We start from the raw sequence: 24,416 nt of genomic DNA on the forward strand, positions 1-24,416 counted from the left end.
GATTGTTGTCAAACCTCTGTGGTGCGCACTTCAGGCTGATTCAAGTGAAATCCTAGTGAGATCTTCTTGTTTTTTGAGCTCGGTTACTGACTGTTTTTCTGCTGTTTCCCCAGGACCATTCTCATCTTCCGGCTACCAACCAGTCTGTTCTCCTAGCCACCCTCCAGCTCCAAGCTCCAAGCCCCTGCCTTCCACTCAGCCCTCCATTTTCCTCCCCTCCCCACGCCAGCCATTCCCCGTGCCAGCAACCACCTCTGCCCTAACCGGACCCCCTTTTTCCCCTTCCCTGCAATAAATTCATTCTTTACTCCACCACGGTCTCGCTCCTGGGTTCCCCCTTGTGACTCTGTCACAAGTTGTTGTTGCTACTAATCTGTGATCCTTCCGCCCAGCAGGTGCTCAACACCCAAAAAGGTAGAGGCGTCCTTTCCTGAATCTTCCTGTTACGGGGGGGGGGGGGTTCCTTTCCACAGTCACCTGGTGCTTGCTAACGATTGGGACATTGTATCAGGAAAAATATTTAAATGCAATCTATTGGTTTCCTTAGGTAGGCAATTATCTTAATTGTTATTTTTGCCTATAATATTTTGGGAATGTTCATATTGTTGTCTAGCTATATTTTAGTCAAAATATTATTTGCTAATCTTAAAGGGGACCTATTATGAAAAACATGTTTTTTCTTGCTTTAACATATATAAAGTGGTCTCCCCTCACCCTGCCAACTCAGAGAAGGAGGAAAGCAACCAAATTCTGCAGTGTCTGTACAGCCGCCCGGATGAGCCGTCCAGTGTCATGTGACTTCTACGAGCCGTTCAGATTCGGCACATTTCGTTACGTAACCAAAATGCGAACCACGCCCACAACTATAAAACTGCGTAACTGCCATATCGTAGCACTGCGTGACATCGGACGCTCTCTGTCCATCTCCCTCCAGCCAGCTGCCACTTTATTGAGGTTTTTGTAGTGAAATGAGGAGGAATCATAGAGATAACTTCTCATTTCAACTAACTGGATCAGCCGTTCCTCATCCTTGACTGTTTCCTACAGCGCTTTCAACCGGCTTTCAACGCGAGCGGCAGGAAGAAAATAGAAGCAGGGCGTCCGACAAATGTTCAGCTCAAAACGGCGCGGCTGCTGCCAGTTAGGACAGTCCAATAGAAAATTAAGCAATGGAATTGATTTTGTCGGTGACGTTCGCTCGCATCGCATGCAGTTAGGACACGGTGTAACTCCGCCGGCCGGAGCTTCCGCCCTTTTTTTCATAGCGGTGTATCACGTCATTCAGGCAGCCAATCAGAACAGAGCCTCATTATCATAGCCCCGCCCACTCAGAATCCTGCATAGATAATGAGTTTAGAGAATGGGAAGATAAAGACATAGCTCAGAGGCTGAATTACTAATTTATTTAGCAAAAAAAAATCAAAAGCTTGTTTTTAAGACATTCAAGGCCTGTTTAAAATAGACATTAGATGCCATAATAGGTCCCCTTTAATTTTGTTATGATGATACAACTAGTATGATTCTTGGAATCAAAGTGAGTGAGGAGAAGCTGAACAGCACGTGTTACTCCAAGAGACTTGATTTAACCAGAGTCACCAAGATGAATAATGAATGACATTGCTGGGGCACCTATGGTTCCAGAAATAGGAAATGGTAACTGTACTCTGGGGACCTGATTGCACCCCCTCGCTTTCAGGAGGATCATGACAGTTTCATGCAAGATGTACTATATCTGATCCCCCCACCCCCCTACACACACACACCCACCTAACACGGGGGAGGGTGAGAGGGTGAGGGGCGGGATGTCTGGCTGAGGAATAAAGCCACAGGCATCTGGCAACATCCAAGAATCGAGGATACATGTTTGACATGAGCAACAAATCTAGAAATTAGCTTCTTTTATTTCATTTATAGGTGCCGTATGGCGATGCCTGTGTCTTATTAGTCTATTTTCGTGCGAGGTGTCTGGACGAGAGTCTTCAGGGAAATAATAATATTCTCAAGACTGTAAACCGACTTTAATTTCCTTTTTTTTCATTTCTTTTCAAACAATCTATGGATAACATTAACATATGTGTGTTTAATTAACATGTACCGCACAATCCGTGGCCTAGGTACGTGTGAAATCATATCCAGATGATGAAAACAGGGAGCAGCTATTATCATCATGTGCCGGAGATGGATTTAAAAACAGCCACATCAGCGATGGATGCTCTGGTTCGTGTCAGCGTGAGTAGCTTATACTATATATCTCTTTATTGTCATCGCATCTATAAAATGTATGAAGCATTTTTTATTTTTGTGGTGAATAAATGACGAAATTCATCGTGTAAAATCCATTACGTGGGTTTCCAATAGCCTACATAGATTATTAGACCGCTGAAATATCCGTGGCTTGTTGCAACAAATGTTGTCCCTTGGTCGTGAGGTTTACATAGTGGAGGAGCTAAACATCTTCTGCACAGATTCCTGCTTAATTCTGCCCCAGAATGGGCCAGAAACAGGCCGATGCAGTTTCCATTGGGTGCATTTATATATAAAGAGGGTATAAGGATGCAGACTGGAATGACACCTTCCCTTTTCCTTTGCTCACCGGGATGGTGTTTCCATGGAGACGAGATGGAGATGCAATGCAAAAAAAAAAAAAAAAAAGGAGAAAAGTGTGTGTGGCTGCTGCTGGTTGCAGGAATATCCACGTTACAGTGAGAGTTAGGACACTTGAAACGCGAATTGCATCCTAAGGCTGATTTATGGTTCCGCGTTACACCAACGCAGAGGTTGCGCGTCGCCGCAGAGCCTCCGGCGTACGCTCTGCGTCGCTTTAACGCGGAACCATAAATCACGCGTTACACGGTCGCATCAGCCACCGCGCTCCTTTTTGCTCAGGAGCTCATCTCACACCTCGATGTGTGATCCGTGTGATGCATCGAACCCCTCCCTTTCTTTCCAAGAGAAATCGGTCTCCTCATGCAGGAAATGTATAGTGTATATTCCGCCGCCATGGCGCCATGCAGGTTCCAGGTGAAGGTAAGGATGCGCGTCTCACGTCCTGGCCGCGCATTGCGCCGCATCAGCAGTGCGCAACATCCATTTGACATGAATGCAGAGGCCACTGATGTCCGTGGGGGGTAAAGCCTGCAGAAAAACGGCACTATTGCTCAAAACTGCGTTTTTTTAAGAATAAACTGCAGGAGCTATAGACGGGTCGGAGTTGGATGATGGCACAGAGAGACGGATTCAGGGAGAATGTAGGTTATTCTCATTTATGCAGGCAATCCAATGTTATGCTTGAATGTAGGTCTAGGCGCTTGCTGTTATATTTGCCTCATTCTGTCTCAGTCGACAAAGGTGTCTGTAGATCTATTCTTGCACTAGAAGACATATGTAAAATCCTTTCATTAGTTATGAGTGCGTTTTGTGTGCTTAGGCATCCTTAAATTGAGGATTCCCTGTCATATTTACAGTTCTGATGCATGTGCATCCCCATGCATGGTTTAATGGTGTACATGATAATGTATGATGATGCATCACATCACAGGCATCATTCCCACATCCCCTGTGCAGCACAGTCAAGTAGCTTTTCCTGTCCAAGTTGTGAAGTTAATTCGTTGCGTCTGTGACGGCTGCAGCTAGGTCAGCAACAGTTTTGGTTGTAGGTTGTGTTTTGCGTGTCAAGGGCATTTGATGAAGCAGAGGAGAGCTGGCCTGCTTCAGAGTGTTGCAATATGCCCCATCTGAGCTGCGTTGAGAACTAATGGGAGAAAACAAATAACAGAGGATGTTGGAATTAAAATGGAGCAGATGGGATCTCTGTCATTACTCATGGAATCTGCAGGTGTGAAGCCACACTTTTCCTCAGCATCCAGGCCCTGTCCTGTCAAATCCATGTCCTTGAGCCTGGCTGTGACAAGCTTGCTGCTCCACAAGTCCACATTTATGCTCTTTACGGCTGTGATCACTGTAGCTTTATGGTGAGAAAAGGTAAAAAAAATAATGTAATTGTCACTTTGGTGATCTAAATGGATGAACTTAACAATTCTTGCTCTGTGTTTTTCCTCAGTTATAAATGAATAAAGCTGTATCTGATGTGTTTTCTGGATGCACATCTGATCCAGCTATCATCTGTGGCATGGTGACTTTAATGCACTGGTTTTAATACATACAGTATTCACCACATTCACACTGAATTGTTGAGTCAGAAAACTATTATTAATATACTTAGATTTCACAGTATCATTAAAACATAATGTGGCTCCTGGTCAGACAGCTCATGTCCATATGTAGGTGTGTTATTTAAGGGATAGAGTTGCATTATTAATGCTTGGTCTTTATCCATAATTAACAAGAGTGATGTCCTGTGTCACAGCCTGGGCCATCATGGCCACTCTGTCTCTTAGACTGATTATCTCTAACTGGAAAACTCATCTCATATGGACCAAAATATGCCAATAAAACTGAAAATGTATCTTTTTTTCCACATTATCTGATCAAATTTATATTCAGCCCAAATTGTTTCATTTCATCTTTCTTTTTTTGTTTCAAATGAATGCCAACTTCAACCTCTCTTTAAACAATCCCCCATTTCTCTGCTCCCAACAGTCTAACATGAAGAGCCTGGAGCACGAGCTGCATTGCCCTGTGTGTAAGGAAATAGTCAAACAGCCTGTGGTCCTGCCGTGCCAGCACAGCGTCTGTCTCATGTGTGCCTCCGAGGTCTTAGTTGCAAATGGCTACCCGCTTCCAGAGCTCCCCCCAGAACCCAACTCCCCGGCCTCCACACCCAACATGCGCTCACCTCGTCAAGTGCGCCGGCCCACTCCCAAAGCTGAGCAGCGGCCCATTGACCGTCTGCTGAGGTCAGGTAAGGGGATGCCTCTTCATTTTCCATTCAAGATTGATCTTCCAGAAGAGGAATGCTTCATGCCGGGCAGACACTGTGCGATTGTCGGCTCGTTTTGAACCAATTTTCCACTCGTGCGACTATTTTTTAGTTAGAATTTCGACCCAATCGTTGGTTGTGCCTTGTGCAGTATACGTGGGGTAACGACGAGAGATTAACACCTCACGACAAGCTCCCGATCACGAATCGTGTGCTCGCAAGAAAAATCAAACGTGTTTGAAATCCTGGTCGCTCCTCGTGAAGGAATCGCACAGTTGAAGCAGCTACGACCAGATTGGCCTCATCCTTTCACAGAGAGCATGCACAATCTCAGATGTCACGTCAAAAACAATTATTTGTAGTTTAAAGTGTTGCAGATTCACATTACAAATCATGTTTTAATAGCTGAAAAAAAAGACTGCATTTCCCACGTCTGCCCAGCCAATTCCTTGTCCAATCACGACGTTGTCTAATCTTTTTTCATTTATCGCCACACAGAATGGCACAAATTGCCAAGGCAGCGCGTTTGTTTTTGCTGAGCATCTTCGGTGTCTCCCACTTCGGAGTTCCTCCTCTTCCACTTGTTTTTGACGTTGCAGTTCCAGTAACAGAAGTCCGACGTGAGGATTATAATCGTATAGTGTGAGCAGACGGGTCGCATCAGAGCATCGGGTCGTACAGTGTGAGAACATAAATCGTGGGCTGTGAACTTTTGAACTCAGCGATCTAGTCGTGCAGTTTGAAATGGGGCAATCTCAAACGATTTAAAATATCGCACAGTGTATGCCCAGCTTTAGGTTTCATATTTGTTTTATTTCTGTGATCATAACTGGGGCTCTGTCTTGATTTGAGGTCCCCACCCGCCTTCACCGTCCATGCCTCGCTCTCCCGGATACGGGACGTACCCGGGGCGGCGCCGTAAGGAGGCTCCACCCCTGGTGATGATGTTCCCCTGTGTCCCGTGTGGACGGGATGTTGAACTGGGAGAGAAGGGCCTTTCTGACTGTCTCCGCAACCTTACTTTGGAGCGCATCGTGGAGAGGTAGGGTGGCAATATATCCATGTTCACATCCATATATATCTTTCTTCCTTTCTTTCTTTCTTTCTTTCTTTCTTTCTTTCTTTCTTTCTTTCTTTCTTTCTTTCTTTCTTTCTTTCTTTCTTTCTTTCTTTCTTTCTTTCTTTCTTTCTTTCCTTCCTTCTTTCTGGCTCATTTCTTTCTTTCCTTCTTTCTTTCTTTCTGGCTCATTTCTTCCTTCCTTCCTTCCTTCCTTCCTTCCTTCCTTCCTTCCTTCCTTCCTTCCTTCCTTCCTTCCTTCCTTCCTTCCTTCCTTCCTTCCTTCCTTCCTTCCTTCCTCCCTCCCTTCCTCCCTTCCTTCCTCCCTCCCTCCCTTCCTCCCTTCCTTCCTCCCTTCCTTCCTTCCTTCCTTCCTTCCTTCCTTCCTTCCTTCCTTCCTTCCTTCCTTCCTTCCTTCCTTCCTTCCTTCCTTCCTTCCTTCCTTCCTTCCTTCCTTCCTTCACGTAAGTTGTGCGTGGATTTAACTCAGAACCATAAATCCAGCTTTAAACAAAAACGTCATCAACAGGAATTTATCATTTTTACCGTGAGATGACAAATTCTTACCGTGGGGAATCTTTTTGACGGTATATCGTGAACGGTAAAATATCGCCTATTCCTAGGTGATATTAACATTTGGTGCATATGATTTTGAAACCAAACAAAGAACATTTTTCATATCATATCATAAGTATGCCTTGATTCTGGATTATACTTCCCAGGGGCTGCATGTACAAACTGAACAAAATTGGCCCTAGCACTGAACCCTGGGGGACACCATAACAGACCCTCCACTGTTCTGAAGAAACCTCTTTTACTTTGTACATGAACGAACTGGAATCTGTCAGATAGATATGATTTAAACCAAGCTAGAGCTGTTCCTTTAATCCCAACAACAAGCTCTAACCTGTGCATATGCACCTGTACATATGAGCAGTAAATTATATTCCTGCTCCGCCCTCTGGGGTAATCACGGCTCAGAAGGAGAGGAAGAGCACATTTTCACATCATAAAACAACATAAAGTTTAAAAAAACAATAGAGAACAGGTTCCAGCAGTTGCTGCACTGCTACATTTCCTCACCTCTAACAGTACAAGTTGCAGGACACAAACTGTTTATAATCCTTCCCTGATTTTCTTTATATACAGGACTGTCTCAGAAAATTAGAATATTGTGATAAAGTTCTTTATTTTCTGTAATGCAATTAAAAAAAACAAAAATGTCATACATTCTGGATTCATTACAAAACTGAAATATTGCAAGCCTTTTATTATTTTAATATTGCTGATTATGGTTTACAGTTTAAGATTAAGATTCCCAGAATATTCAAATTTTTTGAGATAGGATATTTGAGTTTTCTTAAGCTGTAAACCATGATCAGCAATATTAAAATAATAAAAGGCTTGCAATATTTTAGTTGATTTGTAATGAATCCAGAATGTATGACATTTTTGCATTACAGAAAATAAAGGACTTTATCACAATATTAAAATTTTCTGAGACAGTCCTGTATATATCTATCCATGAATAACTCATGCAGTCCCACTTAAACTCTTTAAGGTTGAAATCTTAAGCTATCTCTCGAAGGCCAGATGACTCTGACCTGAAAAGCAGGAAATGTGGGAAGATGTCCAAATGTGATTGTAATTGTTCTGCAGCAGCTGAACTGTGAAGAATCCTGCACAGTTTGCACTATTACTGCCTGAGCTGTAGCCGCCCGTAATGAGAGTGTGTGTTTCCACCGTCTAGCAACCTTGTGTTCACTTTCTCACCTATTCGATACTTTGTCTCAATCTCACTCCCTGACCTTTTGTCAATTTCAAAACTTTTTACACAGCTCTGAGTGCAAAATGGTCTTGTTTTCAAAAAGTAATTTGAACTTTACTGGTCAGGTTCATAGTTTTATAGTTTATAGTTAGGGCCCGAGCACCTTCAGTGCGAAGGCCCTATTGTATCTGTAGGAATTTTTCTTTCTTTTTTCTTTTTTCTTTCTTTCTTCTGACGAAAGGAGGGCCTTTTTGCCCCCCTAAACGTGCCCAAAAAGTCACCAAATTTTGCATGCAAGTCAGGCCTGGCGAAAAATTTTATATTTAATGGTTTACATTAATGGGCGTGGCAAAATGGCTCAACAGCGCCCCCTTGAAAACTTTGTGCCTCAAGCCACACGATACGGTTTGACGTACATGCACGGAAATCGCTACACACCTGTATCAGTACACAACTTAAAGAAAAGTCTCTTGGCGACATGGCCGAAACCAAACAGGAAGTCAGCCATTTTGAATTAATCGTGTCACTTTGGCGCAATTTATGCCATTCCTTCGGCAGTTAATACGGCCCGAACCGTAACGTGCACCCAGGTGTGTTATACATCAAAACGTGCGTCTCCATCCTGCGACAACACGCATTACTTTTCTCTTTCAAAAGTGTTACCATGGCGACGCTAGACGCCAAAAAGCGCGCCCACCCTTCATCTGGTTGGTTCAGACAGAAAAAACTTTGCGCCTCAAGCCCCATAATACGGTTTGACGTACATGAACGAAAATCGGTACACTTCTTTATCATGTCGTTACTTAAAGAAAAGTCTCTTGGCGCCATGGCCGAAACCGAACAGGAAGTCGGCCATTTTGAACATTCTGAATTAATCGCGTAATTTTGGAGCAATATGAGCCATTCCTTCGAGAATTAATACGGCCCGAACCGTAACGTGCACCCAGGTGTGTTATACATCAAAATGTGCGTCTCCATCCTGCGACTACACGCATTACTTTTCTCTTTCAAAAGTGTTACCGTGGCGACATTAGACGCCAAAAAGCGCACCCCCCCTTCATCTGATTGGTCCATATTTGATAGTTCCCCAAAAGTCACCAAATTTTGCATGCAAGCCAGGCCTGGCGATAAATTTGATATTTCATGGTTTGTATTAATGGGCGTGGCCTAACGGCTCAACAGCGCCCCCCGGAAAACTTTGTGCCTCAAGCCCCACAATACGGTTTGACGTACATGCACGAAAATCGGTGCACACCTGTATCATGTCGCAACTTAAAGAAAAGTCTCTTGGCGCCATGGCCGAAACCGAACAGGAAGTCGGCCATTTTGAATTAATTGTGTAATTTTGATGCAATTTATGCCATTCTTTCGGCAATTAATACGGCCCGAACCGTAACGTGCACCCAGGTGTGTTATACATCAAAATGTGCGTCTTCATCTTGCGACTACGCGCATTACTTTTTTCTTTCAAAAGTGTTACCGTGGCGACGCTAGACGCCAAAAAGCGTGCCCCCCTTCATCTGATTGGTCCATATTTGATAGTTCTCCAAAAGTCAACAAATTTTGCATGCAAGCCAGGCTTGGGGATAAATTTGATATTTCATGGTTTGCATTAATGGGCGTGGCCTAACGGCTCAACAGCGCCCCCTATAATACTTTTCTCTGCCATAACTTTTGAATGGTTTGACATAAAGAGTCGTGGGTGGTGTCATGGGACTCGGTATTGAGTCCTTAACCATAATTGGTGCAAATTAGCCCCGCCCCTTCTTCGGATTGGTTGTCCCGATTTTCTGCTATAACTTTTGAATGGTTTGACATAGAGAGTCGTGGGTGGTATCATCAGATTCTGTATTGAGTCCTTGAGCTTCTTTAGCCTGAATTAGCCACGCCCCTTCTTCTGATTGGTTGTCCCTTTTTTCTGCTATATCTTTTGAATGGTTTGACATAGAGAGTCGTGGGTGGTGTCATTTCTGATATGCTTATGGGGGGCGGTGGCCGTGAGTGCGAGGGCCCGTTCATCGCTGCTTGCAGCTTTAATTTTATTTGGATCCCCATTAGCTGCAGCAAAACTGCAGCTATTCTTCCTGGGGTCCGACACATAATATACAATACAAGACAAAAATTAAAAGCAAACCTAAAGAGGTAGTAGAAGAAAAAGAAAAGAAACATAGAAAAGAAAAAAGTAAAAAAAGGAAATTCTACTACAAAATATATTCTAGATTTCTGTCTAATAAGACCAGTGCTCTTTTTGACACTCACATTAAGGTTACAGTCATTCAGAAACATTTAGATATAATGCATTACAATGCAAAATCATACATTCTTTAAAAAGCATCAACCAATTCAAACAATGTATATTCATCGACAATGTGTTTAAGTTATAATCACTTATTGTAACTTGAACCCATGACCATTTTTTTTTAGTAAACCAATAGCCATTTAATAATAATTAAATAAGTTGTATATGTATTTATTTAAAGATGTTTCTTTACTAATAATTTGAATTCTTTTATGCTAGTAGTTCGCTCAAAGTGTTTGGGTAGTAAGTTCCATTCATACATAGCTCTGTAGGTGTCCTGTGGTGTTGAATCCCAGTGAAACAGAATGGTTAAAAACCCCTCCAACACTTCTTCCTCCCCAGGTACAGACACACGGTGAGCCTCGGCAGCGTCGCCGTCATGTGCCAGTTCTGCAAGCCTCCTCAAGCGCTGGAAGCCACCAAGGGCTGTGCCGACTGCAGGTCCAACTTCTGCAACGAGTGTTTCAAGCTCTATCACCCCTGGGGAACCCCGAGGGCCCAACATGAACACATCCAGCCCACACTCAATTTTAGACCCAAGGTAAAGCAAGATAATCACCCAATTATCTCTAAAAACCATACGCGCAAATGTATACAGGACTGTCTCAGGAAATTAGAATATTGTGATAAAGTCCTTTATTTTCTGTAATGCAAAAATTTCATACATTCTGGATTCATTACAAATCAACTGAAATATTGCAAGCCTTTTATTATTTTAATAGTGCTGATCATGGCTTACAGCTTAAGAAAACTCAAATATCCTATCTAAAAAAAATAGAATATTCTGGGAATCTTAATCTTAAGCTTTAAGCCATAATCAGCAATATTAAAATAATAAAAGGCTTGTAATATTTCAGTTGATTTGTAACTCATCCAGAATTTCTGACATTTTAGTTTTTTTATTTGCATTACAGAAAATAAAGAACTTTATCACAATATTCTAATTTTCTGAGACAGTCCTAAAGTCCTAAAACAAAACCATGAAACCAAAAGAAGGAATATTGTTTTCATACAGGCTGTTGCTGCTGCTTTCTTACACGTTTCATAGAGCGTTTGATAGTTTGTTAAACTGATAAAATGCACTATAGTAAGTCAGGTCTTAATATTTAGTTGAATGCAACCTCAGGTGAGTGATAATATAAGATATATTGCTTCCTGTCATTATTTATTAACAAAAAACAAGTCACACTAATTCTCCATATCCTTCTGAAGGCTCTGTAGACCGAGGCAATCAGTCTAACATGGACAGGGATCCTGACGGACCTGATTTTGTCTCACATATCAACATTGCAAATACACCCACATGCTAAGGATTTGGTATTCTAGATAAAAAAGAATAATCGTTTATTGTAAATATCAGCCATTATCCACTATTTTTGGTTAAAAGTAAAAAGGCTGGAGATGGACAGCAGCTGTAGAGAACACGTGTGTTTTCTTGTAATGGATGTTGTTCACATCAGTGCGACCACCAAGGCATAGCATTTCCAGGTCAGAATTTTAATTATTATTTGAGCCACACCAATCAAGACAGTATAAATTAAAAAAAAAAACAAAAAACAATAATAATCTGAAGAATAAAAATACCATTATTGTAGGAACAAAAAAAAAGGCCGTTGAGGCCGCTTGCTGACAGCGTCACTCAAAAAGGGGAAAATAAAAGTCAGTTGAATTGGTTCTTAAAGTGATCCAGGTTTATTGTAACAAAAAGATCAAAAGGCAGCAATTATAATAATGCATTATTATAATGCAAAAATAAAATAACAAACAATGAATATTTGTGTGGCTGAAGCAAAACGGTGACGGTCCAACAAAAAATATATCAGTCTACTACATGAACACTTTCCTTTTGTCTTCCACCCGCCACCACACATCAAACCAACCAACCATCAAATTAAAGCCACACCCATAAACCCCACGTGATGATGTAACATAAGTATAATTTCTATAATTTAAACTTATCCATAATTTAAACTTAAAGGAGCATGAGGCAGGATTGAGGCAGGATTTATGAAAAAAATTCGTATACGTTTTAAGTTTTCTAGTAATAATGTCAGATGAGCGTTCCAAACCAAAAAGAATGAGTCCTCTAGTGTATCTCTCCGTTGCCTTGAACAGGCTGTGTGCTGACAAAATGTGCTGCAATTGTGACCGGAATTTCCCGCGCTGTCCTGTGGATGTGACGTCACATGACGCTGCATGCACCTTCTCCCCTTTCTCCCGTGCCGGCTTCACTGTTGGCTGCAGTACCCCCAACGTCCATCGTGGTGAAGGGTGGCGCTAGAGAGTCTCATTTCTTAAAGGAGCCTCATGCTCCTTTAAAGTACCATTATAAATAAGCAAAGAAAAAAGATGTTATTAATAGCTGCTACAATTATCATTATCTTTATTTCTGTCTTTTGTTTGTAATTCAACTGTTGGATAAAAACTAAATGTTCTGTAATGTTTTCTTTATGCTTTGGCTGCTGTTGGCTGGTTTTATCAAAGCGAGAACAGAGACGGGTCTGCATGGATTTCTTCAAGTGCATTTCAGATCAGTTGGTTGAAATAGCGTGCTCCTCTCCTCCTCAGGTCCTGACGTGCCCGGAGCACGACCAGGAGAAGCTGCAGTTCTACTGCAGGTCCTGCCAGCGCCTGCTCTGCCCTCTCTGCAAACTGCGTCGCATTCACACCGGACACAAAATCCTCCCGGTGGCGCAGGCTTACCAAGCTCTGAAGGTCTGACTCCAAATCACTACGTGCTCCTCAAAATGAAAACATTCATCCATTTAACCTCAGTTACAGATTGCAATCCACATTTTATAACTGTATTGTGTCATTACAAAGTAATAACACTTGAAATCAGTGTTTACTGTATTAGAATATGAGCAAACGTACAGTAAATGAGCTAAAGCAGAGTTAACATGAGAGTGTGTGTGACTGCTAATCTGTGTGGTGTTTTTTTGCTGTTTATTCAACAGGATAAAATTAGTAAGGAGATGAACTATATTCTGTCCAACCAGGACACAGTTCTGGCTCAGATTACCCAGCTGGAGACGTCAATCACTCAGACGGAGGTGATTAAATCTTACCATAACATGTGGCTTTGAGAAGCTAAATCCCATAAAGCTGTTTAAGCAACTTGTGTCTTTATGTGACCTGGTGTTTACTGGGGAAGGGAAGAAAAACACATGTTATTTATTTCATTTTATTTGTTACAATATCAGTTTTGCATTTGAAGGAATATTTTTATCTTTTATTTTGAGCTATACTGTACAAAATGAAAGCAAATTTGGACCAGAACTAACTGTATCTACTGTATTGTTCCCTCGTACTTCAACATGGGGGTGTATGGGGGGAACAACTATCAAACAAATATAAATCCAATATTTCTACTCCAAAAAAAAGCAATCAGAATTGTCAACCATGCTGAATACTACGCACCAAGCAAATCCACTTTTCATCCGGTATATATATATATATATATACCTGTGTGTATACATATACAGTGTGTATATGCAAACATCTTTAATGTAAATGACCAAACTAAACTAAACTTTATGAAGCGCATCAATAACTACTAGAGTGGGACTTTTTTTATTTAGTGGAACACAGATTTGCACATGCAGATGAAATACATTTGTAAAAGCCATTCAGTGCAAATATATATCCTCTAATGTTCTTGTGTTGTTGCATGCAGGCTTTTAGGAGTAACTGAAGCTATTTTGTGGTTTTAGGCCCAACTTTAAACCCTTGTAGTGTCTTTGGGTCAAATGACCTAATTCTCCTTCCTTCTTACCTCCTGCTCTCCCCTTCCTTCCTTCCTTCCTTCCTTCCTTCCTTCCTTCCTTCCTTCCTTCCTTCCTTCCTTCCTTCCTTCCTTCCTTCCTTCCTTCCTTCCTTCTTCCTTCCTTCCTTCCTTCCTTCCTTCCTTCCTTCCTTCTTTTTCTCCTTTCCTTCCTTCCTTCCTCCCTCCCCCCTCCCTCCCTCTCTTCCTTCCTTCCTTCCTTCTTTTCTCCTTTCCTTCCTTCCTTCCTTCCTTCCTTCCTTCCTTCCTTCCTTCCTTCCTTCCTTCCTTCCTTCCTTCCTTCCTTCCTTCCTTCCTTCCTTCCTTCCTTCCTTCCTTCCTTCCTTCCTTCTTTTCTCCTTTCCTTCCTTCCTTCCTTCCTTCCTTCCTTCCTTCCTTCCTTCCTTCTTCTTTCTTCCTTCCTTCTTTTCTCCTTGCTTCCTTCCTTCCTTCCTTCCTTCCTTCCTTCTATCTTTCCTTCTTTTCATTCTTCCTTCCTTCCTTCCTTCTTTTCTCCCTTCCTTCCTTCCTTCCTTCCTTCCTTCCTTCCTTCCTTCCTTCCTTCCTTCCTTCCTTCCTTCCTTCCTTCCTTCCTTTCTTCCTTCCTTCCTTCCTTCCTTCCTTCCTCCCTCCCTCCCTCCCTCCCTCCCTCCCTTCCTTCCTTCCTTCCTTCCTTCCTTCCTTCCTTCCTTCCTTCCTTCCTTCCTTCCTTCCTTCCTTCCTTCCTTCCTTCCTTCCTTCCTTCCTTCTTTCTTTCCTTCTTTTCATTCTTCCTTCCTCCTTCTTTCCTCCCTTCTTCTCTTCCTCCTTCCTTGACCCAAAGAAGCACAAGGGTAATAGAAAAGGTCTTGTGAAGCCGTTTCCATGGTCTGACCTCATCTTTGGTCTGTGTTATTCATCACCAGGTGAACAGCGTGTCGGCCAGAGAGCAGCTGGCTCAGAGCATCCGGATCTGACGGCCGCTCTGGCGGAGCGTCATGCCTCACTCACCCAGGCCCTGGAGCGGCGCGGCAGAAACGAGGTGAGGCATTGGCCGCTCAGGTGGGAGAGAGACGGAGCTTGATGGAACATGCAGGGTTCTTGGCGTTCACCAGGAGCTTCTGAAAGAAACAGACCAGCCCTGCTTTGTGCAGGCTGCTCGCCAAACCCATAACAGTTTGTCATCTGCTAACCTTTGGCATCACCCTCTGCATTGACAAAGCTTGTTTTGTTTTTCCATTCACTTAAGTGGGGTCAAAGGTTTGTAATCCAAGTAGTTTGGTGTGGTAACTGGATACTTTAACTCTAGAACAGTAAGCTGTGCTGGATTTCTGCATTGTTTTTGCTGCTAAACCCGTAAATATTAAGTTTGACATTTGTGATATTTATGTTCCATATGCCATAGGAGGAAATGAGCTTTAACACCCTGGTACTGTCTTTGGGTCAAATGACCTCATTCTCCTGTTCCTTTTTTCCTCCTGCTCTCTTCCTTCCTTCTCCCTTCCTCTTTTCTCCCTTCCTTCTTTATTCCTCCTTCTTCCTTCCTTATTCTCTTTCTTCCTTCCTTCTTCCTTCCTTCCTTCCTTCCTATCCTTCTTCCTTCCATCCTTCCTTCCTTCTTTCCTTCTTCCTCTTTCTTCTTTGCTTCTTCCTCCCTTCTCCCTTCCTCCTTCTTTTCTCTTCCCTTCCTTCCTCCTTCCTTACCTTCCTTCCTTCCTTCCTTCCTTCCTTCCTTCCTTCTTTCCTTCCTCCTTCTTTTCTTCTTTGCTTCTTTCCTCCCTTCTTCCCTTCCTCCTTCTTTTCCCTTCTTCCTTCCTTTCCTTCCTTCCTTCTTCCTTCTTCCTTCCTTCCTTCTTTTCTCCTTCCTTCCTTCTTTCCCTTCCTTCCTTCTTTTCTCCCTTCTTTTATTCCTTCTTCCTCCCTTCTTTCCTTCCTTCCTTCTTTTCTCCCTTCTTTTATTCCTTCCTTCTTTCCTCCCTTCTTTCCTTCCTTCCTTCTTCCTTCCTTCCTTCCTTCCTTCCTTCCTTCTTCCTTCCTTCCTTCCTTCCTTCTTCCTTTTTTCTCCCTTCCTTCCTTCTTTTCTCCCCTCTTTTATTCCTTCCTTCTTTCCTCCCTTCCTTCTTTTCTTCCTTCCTTCTTTCCTCCCTTATTTCCTTCCTTCCTTCCTTCCTTCCTTCCTTCCTTCCTTCCTTCCTTCCTTCCTTCCTTCCTTCCTTCCTTCCTTCCTTCCTTCCTTCCTTCCTTCCTCCCTTCCTTCCTTCTTCCTTCCTTCCTTCCTTCCTTCCTTCCTTCCTTCCTTCCTTCCATCTTTCTCCCTTCCTTCCTTCTTTTTCTCCCTTCTTTTATTCCTTCCTTCTTTCCTCCCTTCCTTCTTTTCTACTCTGTCCTTTCTTTCTTCCTTCCTTCCTTCCTTCCTTCCTTCCTTCCTTCCTTCCTTCCTTCCCTTCCTTCCTTCCTTCCTTCCTTCCTTCCTTCCTTCCTTCCTTCCTTCCTTCTTTCCTTCCTTCCTTCCATCCTTCCTTCCTTCCTTCCTTCCTTCCTCCTTCCTTCTTTTCTCCCTTCCTTCTTCTTTCTTCCTTCCTTCCTTCCTTCCTTCCTTCCTTCCTTCCTTCCTTCCTTCCTTCCTTCCTTCCTTCCTTCCTTCCTTCCTTCCTTCCTTCTTCCTTCTTTTCCTTCCTTCTTTCCTCCTTCTTTCCCTTCCTCCTTCCTTGACCTGAAGACAACACAAGGGTAAAAGACACAAATTTGATGTAAATTTATTAATTGTATATATATTTTTTTTCAAAGTGTGCAACATTTGCTGAAAAACAAACACTAAATAAAACCCAAAAAAACTATAATTTTCAGCCCATCCTTGCTAGGTTGATGGGGTTTGTGGCAAACACGAGTGTGACAGTGATGTATTGAGAGATGACTAATGTGCTGTTATTTTTGGTCGGACCGTGGGATTTGTGAGAATAATAACGTGAATGGCGCCAGTCTCATGTTTTATTTATGTTTTCAAACATCCCTTCCACACCATCAATCTTTATCTTGATTAAAACATTGTGTGAACGCTGCTCCTCCTCTGACGCTGCTCTCCCTGTTTTGAAACACTCCAGGATGAGCAAAGCAATTGAGAATCTCCAGCATTTCACTTTAGCAGCCGATCCATCCTTCAGACACTTCCAGCTGGACGTCTCCAAAGAGCTCAAACTCCTGACAGAGCTGAACTTCATCCAAGGTGAGGGGGCGGGAGCCAAAGATAAGGGATGAAATTAAGAAAACACACATTTACTTATGTTAATACAGAGGTGGGTAGTAACGAGTTACATTTACTCCGTTACATTTACTTGAGTACGTTTTCGGAAATGTTGTACTTTTAGGAGTAGTTTTGAATCACCTTCCTTCCTTCCTCTTCCTTCCTTCCTTCCTTCCTTCCTTCCTTCCTTCCTTCCTTCCTTCCTTCCTTCCTTCTCCTCCTTCCTTCTCCTTCCTTCCTTCCTACTCATTCCTTCCTTCCTTCCTTCCTTCTTCTTTTTTCCCTCCTTCCTTCCTTCTTTCCTCCTTCCTTCCTTCCTTCCTTCCATCCTTCCTTCCTTCCTTCCTTCCTTCTCTTCCTTCCTTCTCCTCCTTCCTTCCTTCCTTCCTTCTCCTTCATTCCTTCCTTCCTTCCTTCTTTTTCCCTTCTCCCTTCTTTCCTCCTTCCTCTTTCTCCTTCCTTCTTCTTCCTTCCTTCCTTCTTTTCTCCCTTCTTTACTCTTCTTCCTTCCGTCTTTTCTTCCCTTCCTCCTTTTCTTTCTTTCTTCCTTCCTTTCTCCTTCTTTTCTTCTTCTTTCCTCCTCCATCTCTTCTTTCCTCCCTTCCTTCTTCTTTTCTTCCTTCCTTCCTTCCTTCTTCCTTCCTCCTTCCTTCCTTCCTTCCTTCCTTCCTTCTTTCTTCCTTTCTCCTTCCTTCCTTCTTTCCTTCCTTCCTTATTTTCCCTTCTTTCGTCTTCCTTACCCTCCTTCTTTCCTTCTTTCCTCCTTCCTTTCTTTCTTTCTTCATCCTTCTTTTTCCCTTCCTCCCTCCTCCTTCCTTCCTTCCTTCCATCCTTCTTCCTTTTTTCTCCCTTCCTTCTTTCTTTCTTCCTTCCTTCTTTTCTTCCTTCTTTCTCCTTCCTTCCGTCTTTCCTCCCTTCCTTCTTTCCTTCCTTCTTACTTCCTTCCTTCCTTTCCTTTCCTTCCTTCCTTCCTTCCTTCTTCCTTCCTTCCTTCTTCCTTCCTTCCTTCCTTCTTCCTTCTTTCCTTCCTTCCTTCCTTCCTTCCTTCCTTCCTTCCTTCCTTCTTTACCTTCCTCCCTTCTTCCTCCCATCCTCCCTTCCTTCCTTCTTTCTCTCTTCTTTTCTTCTTCTTTCCTCCCTTCCTTCCGTCTTTCCTCCTTCCTTCTTCCTTCCTTCTTCTCTTCCTTCCTTCCTTCCTTCTTCCTTCCTTCTTCCTTCCTTCCTTCTTCCTTCCTTCCTTCCTTCCTTCCTACCTCCATCTTCCTTCCTTCCTTATCCTTCCTTATTTCCTCTTTTCTCCTTCCTTCCTTCTTTCCTTCCTTCCTTATTTTCTCCCTTCTTTTCTTCCTTCCTTATTTCCTTCTTTCTCCCTTCCTTCTTTTCTTTCTTCCTACCTTCCTTCCTTCCTTCCTTCTTTTTCCCTTCCTCCTTCTTTCCTCCCTTCTTTCCTCCTTCCTCCCTTCCATCCTTCCTTCCTTCCTTCTTTCCTTCTTCCTTCTTTCTCCCTTCTTTCTTCCTTCTTTCCTCCCTTCCTTCCGTCATTCCTCCCTTCCTTCCTTCCTTCCTTCCTTCCTTCCTTCCTTCCTTCCTTCTTCCTTCCTTCCTTCCTTCCTTCTTTCCTTCTTTTCTCCCTTCCTTCCTTCTTTCCTTCCTTACCTTATTTTCTCCTTCTTTTCTTCCTTCCTTCCTTCCTTCTTTCCTTCTTTTCTCCCTATCCTTCTTTCTTTTCTCCTTCCTTCCTTCCTTCCTTCTTTTCTCCCTTCCTTCTTTCCTTCCTTCCTTCCTTCCTTCCTTCTTTTCTCCTTCCTTCCTTCTTTCCTTCCTTCCTTATTTTCTCCCTTCTTTTCTTCCTTCCTTCGTTCCTTCTTTCCTTCTTTTCTCCCTTCCTTCTTTCTTTTCCTCCTTCCTTCTTTCCTTCCTTCTTCCTTCCTTCTTTTCTCCCTTCCTTCCTTCCTTCTTTCCTTCCTTCTTCTTTCCTTATTTTCTCCCTTCTTTTCTTCCTTCCTTCCTTCCTTCTTTCCTTCTTTTCTCCCTCCCTTCTTTCCTTCCTTCCTTCCTTCCTTCTTTTCTCCCTTCCTTCCTTCCTTCTTTCCTTCCTTCCTTCTTTCCTTCTTTTCTCCCTTCCTTCTTTCTTTTCTCCCTTCCTTCTTCCTTCCTTCCTTCCTTCCTTCCTTCTTTTCTCCCTTCCTTCTTTCCTTCTTCCTTCCTTCCTTCTTCCTTCCTTCCTTCCTTCCTTCTTTTCTCCCTTCCTTCTTCCTTCCTTCCTTCCTTCCTTCCTTCTTTCCTTCTTTTCTCCCTTCCTTCCTTCTTTCTTCCTTCCTTCTTTTCTCCCTTCTTTTTTTCCTTCTTTCCTCCCTTCCTTCCTTCTTTCCTTCCTTCCTTCTTTTCTCCCTTCTTTTCTTCCTTCTTTCCTTCCTTCCTTCTTTTCTCCCTTCTTTTCTTCCTTCTTTCCTTCCTTCCTTCTTTTCTCCCTTCTTTCTTCCTTCTTTCCTCCCTTCCTTCCTTCTTTCCTTCCTTCCTTCTTTTCTCCTTCTTTTCTTCCTTCTTTCCTTCCTTCCTTCTTTTCTCCCTCTTTTCTTCCTTCTTTCCTCCCTTCCTTCTTCTTTCCTTCCTTCCTTCTTTTCTCCCTTCTTTTCTTCCTTCTTTCCTTCCTTCCTTCCTTCCTTCCTTCCTTCCTTCCTTCCTTCCTTCCTTCCTTCCTTCCTTCCTTCCTTCCTTCCTTCCTTCCTTCCTTCTTTCCTTCTTTTCTCCCTTCCTTCCTTCTTTCCTTCCTTCCTTCTTTTCTCCCTTCTTTTCTTCCTTCTTTCCTTCCTTCCTTCTTTTCTCCCTTCTTTTCTTCCTTCTTTCCTCCCTTCCTTCCTTCCTTCCTTCTTTTCTCCCTTCTTTTCTTCCTTCTTTCCTTCCTTCCTTCTTTTCTCCCTTCTTTTCTTCCTTCTTTCCTCCCTTCCTTCTTTTCTCCCTTCTTTTCTTCCTTCTTTCCTTCCTTCCTTCTTTTCTCCCTTCTTTTCTTCCTTCTTTCCTCCCTTCCTTCCTTCTTTCCTTCTTCCTTCTTTCTCCCTTCTTTTCTTCCTTCTTTCCTCCCTTCTTTGCCTGAAAATGATTATTTTGTACTTTTGTCTGTTTGAATGGTTGTGTTAAAAAAATAAATCAGACGTTACTCAACAGTTACTCAGTACTTGAGTAGTTTTTTCACAAGTACTTTTTTACTTTTACTCAAGTAATTATTTGGATGACTACTTTTTACTTCTACTTGAGTCATATTATTCTGAAGTAACAGTACTTTTACTTAAGTACAATTTTTGGCTCCTGTACCAGCTCTGGTTAATACTAGGAGTGTGAGTCACGGTGAAACCCTACATGAACCGTATTCCTGTCACAGCTCCTCTGGCTCCGGTGATTGATACCAGCGCACTCTGGCCTACGACCAGCTCTTCTTGTGCTGGCGACTGCCCCTGGAGTCCGCCCCCGCCTGGCACTACTCCGTGGAGTACCGGCGGCGGGGCGTGGTGCCGGGAGGAGCGTCCAGGGGCGGGATGAGAGGAGGCCTGGCCGCTGCCCGCTGGGGCTGGCAGCGGCTGGATGAAGTGAGCGGAGCCAGCGCTGTGATTGACAGGCTGGAGATGGACAGCGTGTACGTGCTCCGGGTGAGAGGCTGCAACAAGGCCGGGTACGGGGACTACAGTGAGGAGGTTTACCTGCACACCCCGCCAGCACCAGGTGAGGGGAACACAACTTTCTATTCAATTTATTTATTTGTTGGCATGGACTTTACATGTTAATGAACACAGGTGTAAACATGTATGGTTATTAGGAATGGACGATATTTTACCGTTCACGATAAACCGTCAAAAAAATTCCCCACGGTAAGAATTTGTCATCTTGCGGTAAAAACGATTTTTGTGTAAAGCGGTTTACGGTTCTGCGTTAAAACGACACAGGAAGGAAGGAAGGAAGGAAGGAAGGAAGGAAGGAAGGAAGGAAGGAAGGAAGGAAGGAAGGAAGGAAGGAAGGAAGGAAGGAAGGAAGGAAGGAAGGAAGGAAGGAAGGAAGGAAGGAAGGAAGGAAATGAGCCTGAAAGAAAGAAAGAAAGAAAGAAAGAAAGAAAGATAGAAAGAAAGAAAGAAAGAAAGAAAGAAAGAAAGAAATGAGCCTGAAAGAAAGAAAGAAAGAAAGAAAGAAAGAAAGAAAGAAAGAAAGAAAGAAAGAAAGAAAGAAAGAAAGAAAGAAAGAAAGAAAGAAAGAAAGAAAGAAAGAAAGAAATGAGCTTGAAAGAAAGAAAGAAAGAAAGAAAGAAAGAAAGAAAGAAAGAAAGAAAGAAAGAAAGAAAGAAAGAAAGAAAGAAAGAAAGAAAAAAAGAAAGATAGATAGATAGATAGATAGATAGATAGATAGATAGATAGATAGAAAGAAAGAAAGAAAGAAAGAAAGAAAGAACGAAATGAGCCTGAAAGAAAGAAAGAAAGAAAGAAAGAAAGAAAGAAAGAAAGAAAGAAAGAAAGGAAGGAAGAAAGAAAGAAAGAAAGAAAGAAAGAAAGAAAGAAAGAAAGAAAGAAAGAAAGAAAGAAAGAAAGAAAGAAAGAAAGAAAGAAAGGAAGGAAGAAAGAAAGAAAGAAAGAAAGAAAGAAAGAAAGAAGGATAAATTGATCTGATTCATTCCAGTTTTGCAGTACAGGTGTAACTCATTTAATTGGTTTTTATTAATTCAATGTAATGGGTGTAGTTTAGTAGCATTTAGTATCTTTTAGAGCAGTGATTTGGCTCCAAAGACTGAATGTGGTGATAGATTTATAGTTAAAAAGGTGGAGTTGAATTGGTATTTTTTTTATCGTCATTTTTATCGTTATCGGGATAAATGCCAGAAATTATCGTGAGACATTTTTTAGTCCATACCGCCCATCCCTAATGGTTATAACCATAGGCTAATTTCCACCATTCGTCCCTGCGGCAAATCAATGCCAAACATAAAACATAAAATCGGACACCAGCAAATGAGGAAGACAAGATATAGCAACGAAAGACAACATTTAAAGACACGACTAAGCTAGATAAAATCAATAAGAAATAAAAACATATTACAATTGATACCAGTAATGAAGTGACCGTCATGTTTAAAGTGCTAAGTGCTTAAGTGCAAGAGATTTAAAGTGTTATTGCAACTTTGAGTGATGCTTTTTCTGTAAACGTGGCAAAACAAATGCACCTTTATTCTGATAATAAATGCATGTCTTGTGCTAATTTATGATCTTTACGGTAGACCAGTCATGAAAAAAGTGGATTTTACTGTTTCTTATTCCAAAGTATAGAACAGGGTTCATACGTTTTGAAAAAACCTGGAAAAGTCATGGAATTTGAAAATGTCATTTTCAAGGCCTGGAAAAGTTTTGGAAACATAAGTTCACCCCAAAAGTTTTGGAAAAGTCATGGAACATTTAGTAATAAGTAATAAGTAGTAAGGTAGATTTAAAATTGATCAATAAATATTTCGTATAGAAAAGTCTCACGCGTGACGTGTCTAGCTTCTTGCGCATCATGCAAATCGGTTATTATTACAGTTATTACAGTTATATTAGATTACTAACAACATATACTACAACATAGTGCTGGTATATCAGTGTTAGTTTAAACAAATGTATATTTTGTATAAAACCATAATTGTCATTAGATCTCCACTTTTTACATGGTTTTATTCCTATATTTCATTCATACATTGATGTTTTAGAGGTCATGTATAGTCATGGAAATTTGCTGCCAAGTCATGGAAAAGTCATGTAAATTTGTTGGTTAAAATGTATGAACCCTGATAGAAAAACCTTGTAAATGAAAATTACTTAAACTTAACCAAAAAGTAAAAAAACATACCTATTTTTTCAACAAAGCCATAATTTCAAGACAAACGACTAGCATGATTCAGTATCTCTGACTCTGCTGATCAACACTTAGCAGCAAAAATGAAAGGTTCTGTGACAGGTATTCATTTTCTCCTTCATCATTCTTTCACATCATTATGGAGGACTTTTTTGGCCCATTCTTGTTGACGATTCAGCTTCACCTCATCAAAGTTTTCAGACATTCTCTCATGCAAAGCTCACATTAAGTGGACATGACATGTTTTTCCACAATCCTTTAGTTATCGAAAGTGTTGATGAATTTTCTATTTAGATGTAATCAAACATTGAAGAAAAGACGTATACGAGGTGTTGCATTTTCATGCAAAATATCTACGGTGTATCCACAACTCGTGAACTGAATTGTGCTAAACTTGAACAAGTCTGTCATGAGGTGGGGATTGCCTTGGTTGCTGAGATTCCACCATCATACTTTCTGGCTGTGGATCTTCACGTCATCGGCACAAGAAATATATATCAAATTTCCCCTCTGTGGGACTATTAAAGGTTTATCTTATCTTATATGCACTGCAAAAACTCAAAATCTTAACAAGAATATTTGTCTTATTTCTAGTTAAAATATCTAATTTTTAGTAAAAAAAAAAATCTCATTACACTTAAAACAAGACTCATCACTGGAAAAAAAAAAAAAAACAATTTTCACTTGTTTCAAGTAGATTTTCACTTGAAATAAGTAGAAAAATCTGCCAGTGGAGCAAGATTGATTTGCTTGTAATGACAAAATAAATCTTGTTCCACTGGCAAATTTTTCTATATTTTCTTATTTCAAGTGAAAATTTACTTGAAACAGGTGAAAATTGTCAAATAACAAGTTATTTTTCTGGTAATGACTCTTGTTTTAAGTGTAATTAGATTTTTTGACTAAAAATGAGACATTTTAACTAGAAATAAGACAAATATTCCTGGTAAGATTTTGAGTTTTTGCAGTGTGGAAGCTGTGTCCATTTTAAAAGTGTTAATAGTTATTGACAGTGCACCAGAGCAGGAACGATCAGCTTCTGTTTTGTACAAACTGTTTGGTTTTTGTTTCCTTGACGTCTTGGAAGAAATGTGCATTTTGTGACTAGAACGCAGCAAACATTTTCCAGCTTTAGCTGCATTGCCCTTTGCAGTCTTCCCAGACAGACGTTGGCGTGTAATCTTCGTTGATTGAGTTCTTTCAGTTGACAACGAGTGAACAAGTACTCAGTTGTACTTGTTCACTCGTTCAAACATGTATGAGCTGATTTCTGGACTTGTCGTTTCTGAAAATGTGAGTAATCTTTCAACGCTTTATTCATTGTAGCTTGGCCTGGAGCTCTGTATTCCTGACTGGTAACAGGAGTGGTGCATGTTTAGGGAACATGCCTGGACCTTATGTAAAGATTGTACAAATTCTACCATGAAGACACTTGACAGCAGTACTCGAGTTGTAAAAAAAAATCAGGGGGGATGGTGGATTTGATCATATGGGGACAGATAATTTGTGCTGATTACAAATAATATAATATATTACAAATAATAGCAGTGACCAAAACACCTGCA

General features: G+C 41.5%; 1 protein-coding gene across 1 annotated transcript in view; it reads left to right on the forward strand.

The window, feature by feature from the left end:
• Nucleotides 1-1,803: 1,803 nt before the first annotated feature.
• LOC133461360 (tripartite motif-containing protein 46-like) overlaps nucleotides 1,804-24,416 on the forward strand; it is a 34,571-nt gene continuing 11,958 nt past the window's right edge. Inside the window, 13 exon segments of the mRNA XM_061742246.1 lie at nucleotides 1,804-2,229; nucleotides 4,600-4,861; nucleotides 5,732-5,921; nucleotides 10,346-10,544; nucleotides 12,572-12,718; nucleotides 12,961-13,056; nucleotides 14,672-14,711; nucleotides 14,714-14,767; nucleotides 14,770-14,853; nucleotides 14,856-14,925; nucleotides 16,847-16,968; nucleotides 20,366-20,386; nucleotides 20,389-20,703. Of these exon segments, the coding sequence (XP_061598230.1) occupies nucleotides 2,137-2,229; nucleotides 4,600-4,861; nucleotides 5,732-5,921; nucleotides 10,346-10,544; nucleotides 12,572-12,718; nucleotides 12,961-13,056; nucleotides 14,672-14,711; nucleotides 14,714-14,767; nucleotides 14,770-14,853; nucleotides 14,856-14,925; nucleotides 16,847-16,968; nucleotides 20,366-20,386; nucleotides 20,389-20,703 (1,693 nt within the window). The 5' untranslated portion in view covers nucleotides 1,804-2,136.

This window comes from Cololabis saira, chromosome 15, assembly GCF_033807715.1.
Source record: "Cololabis saira isolate AMF1-May2022 chromosome 15, fColSai1.1, whole genome shotgun sequence".
Classification (NCBI taxonomy): domain Eukaryota; kingdom Metazoa; phylum Chordata; class Actinopteri; order Beloniformes; family Belonidae; genus Cololabis; species Cololabis saira.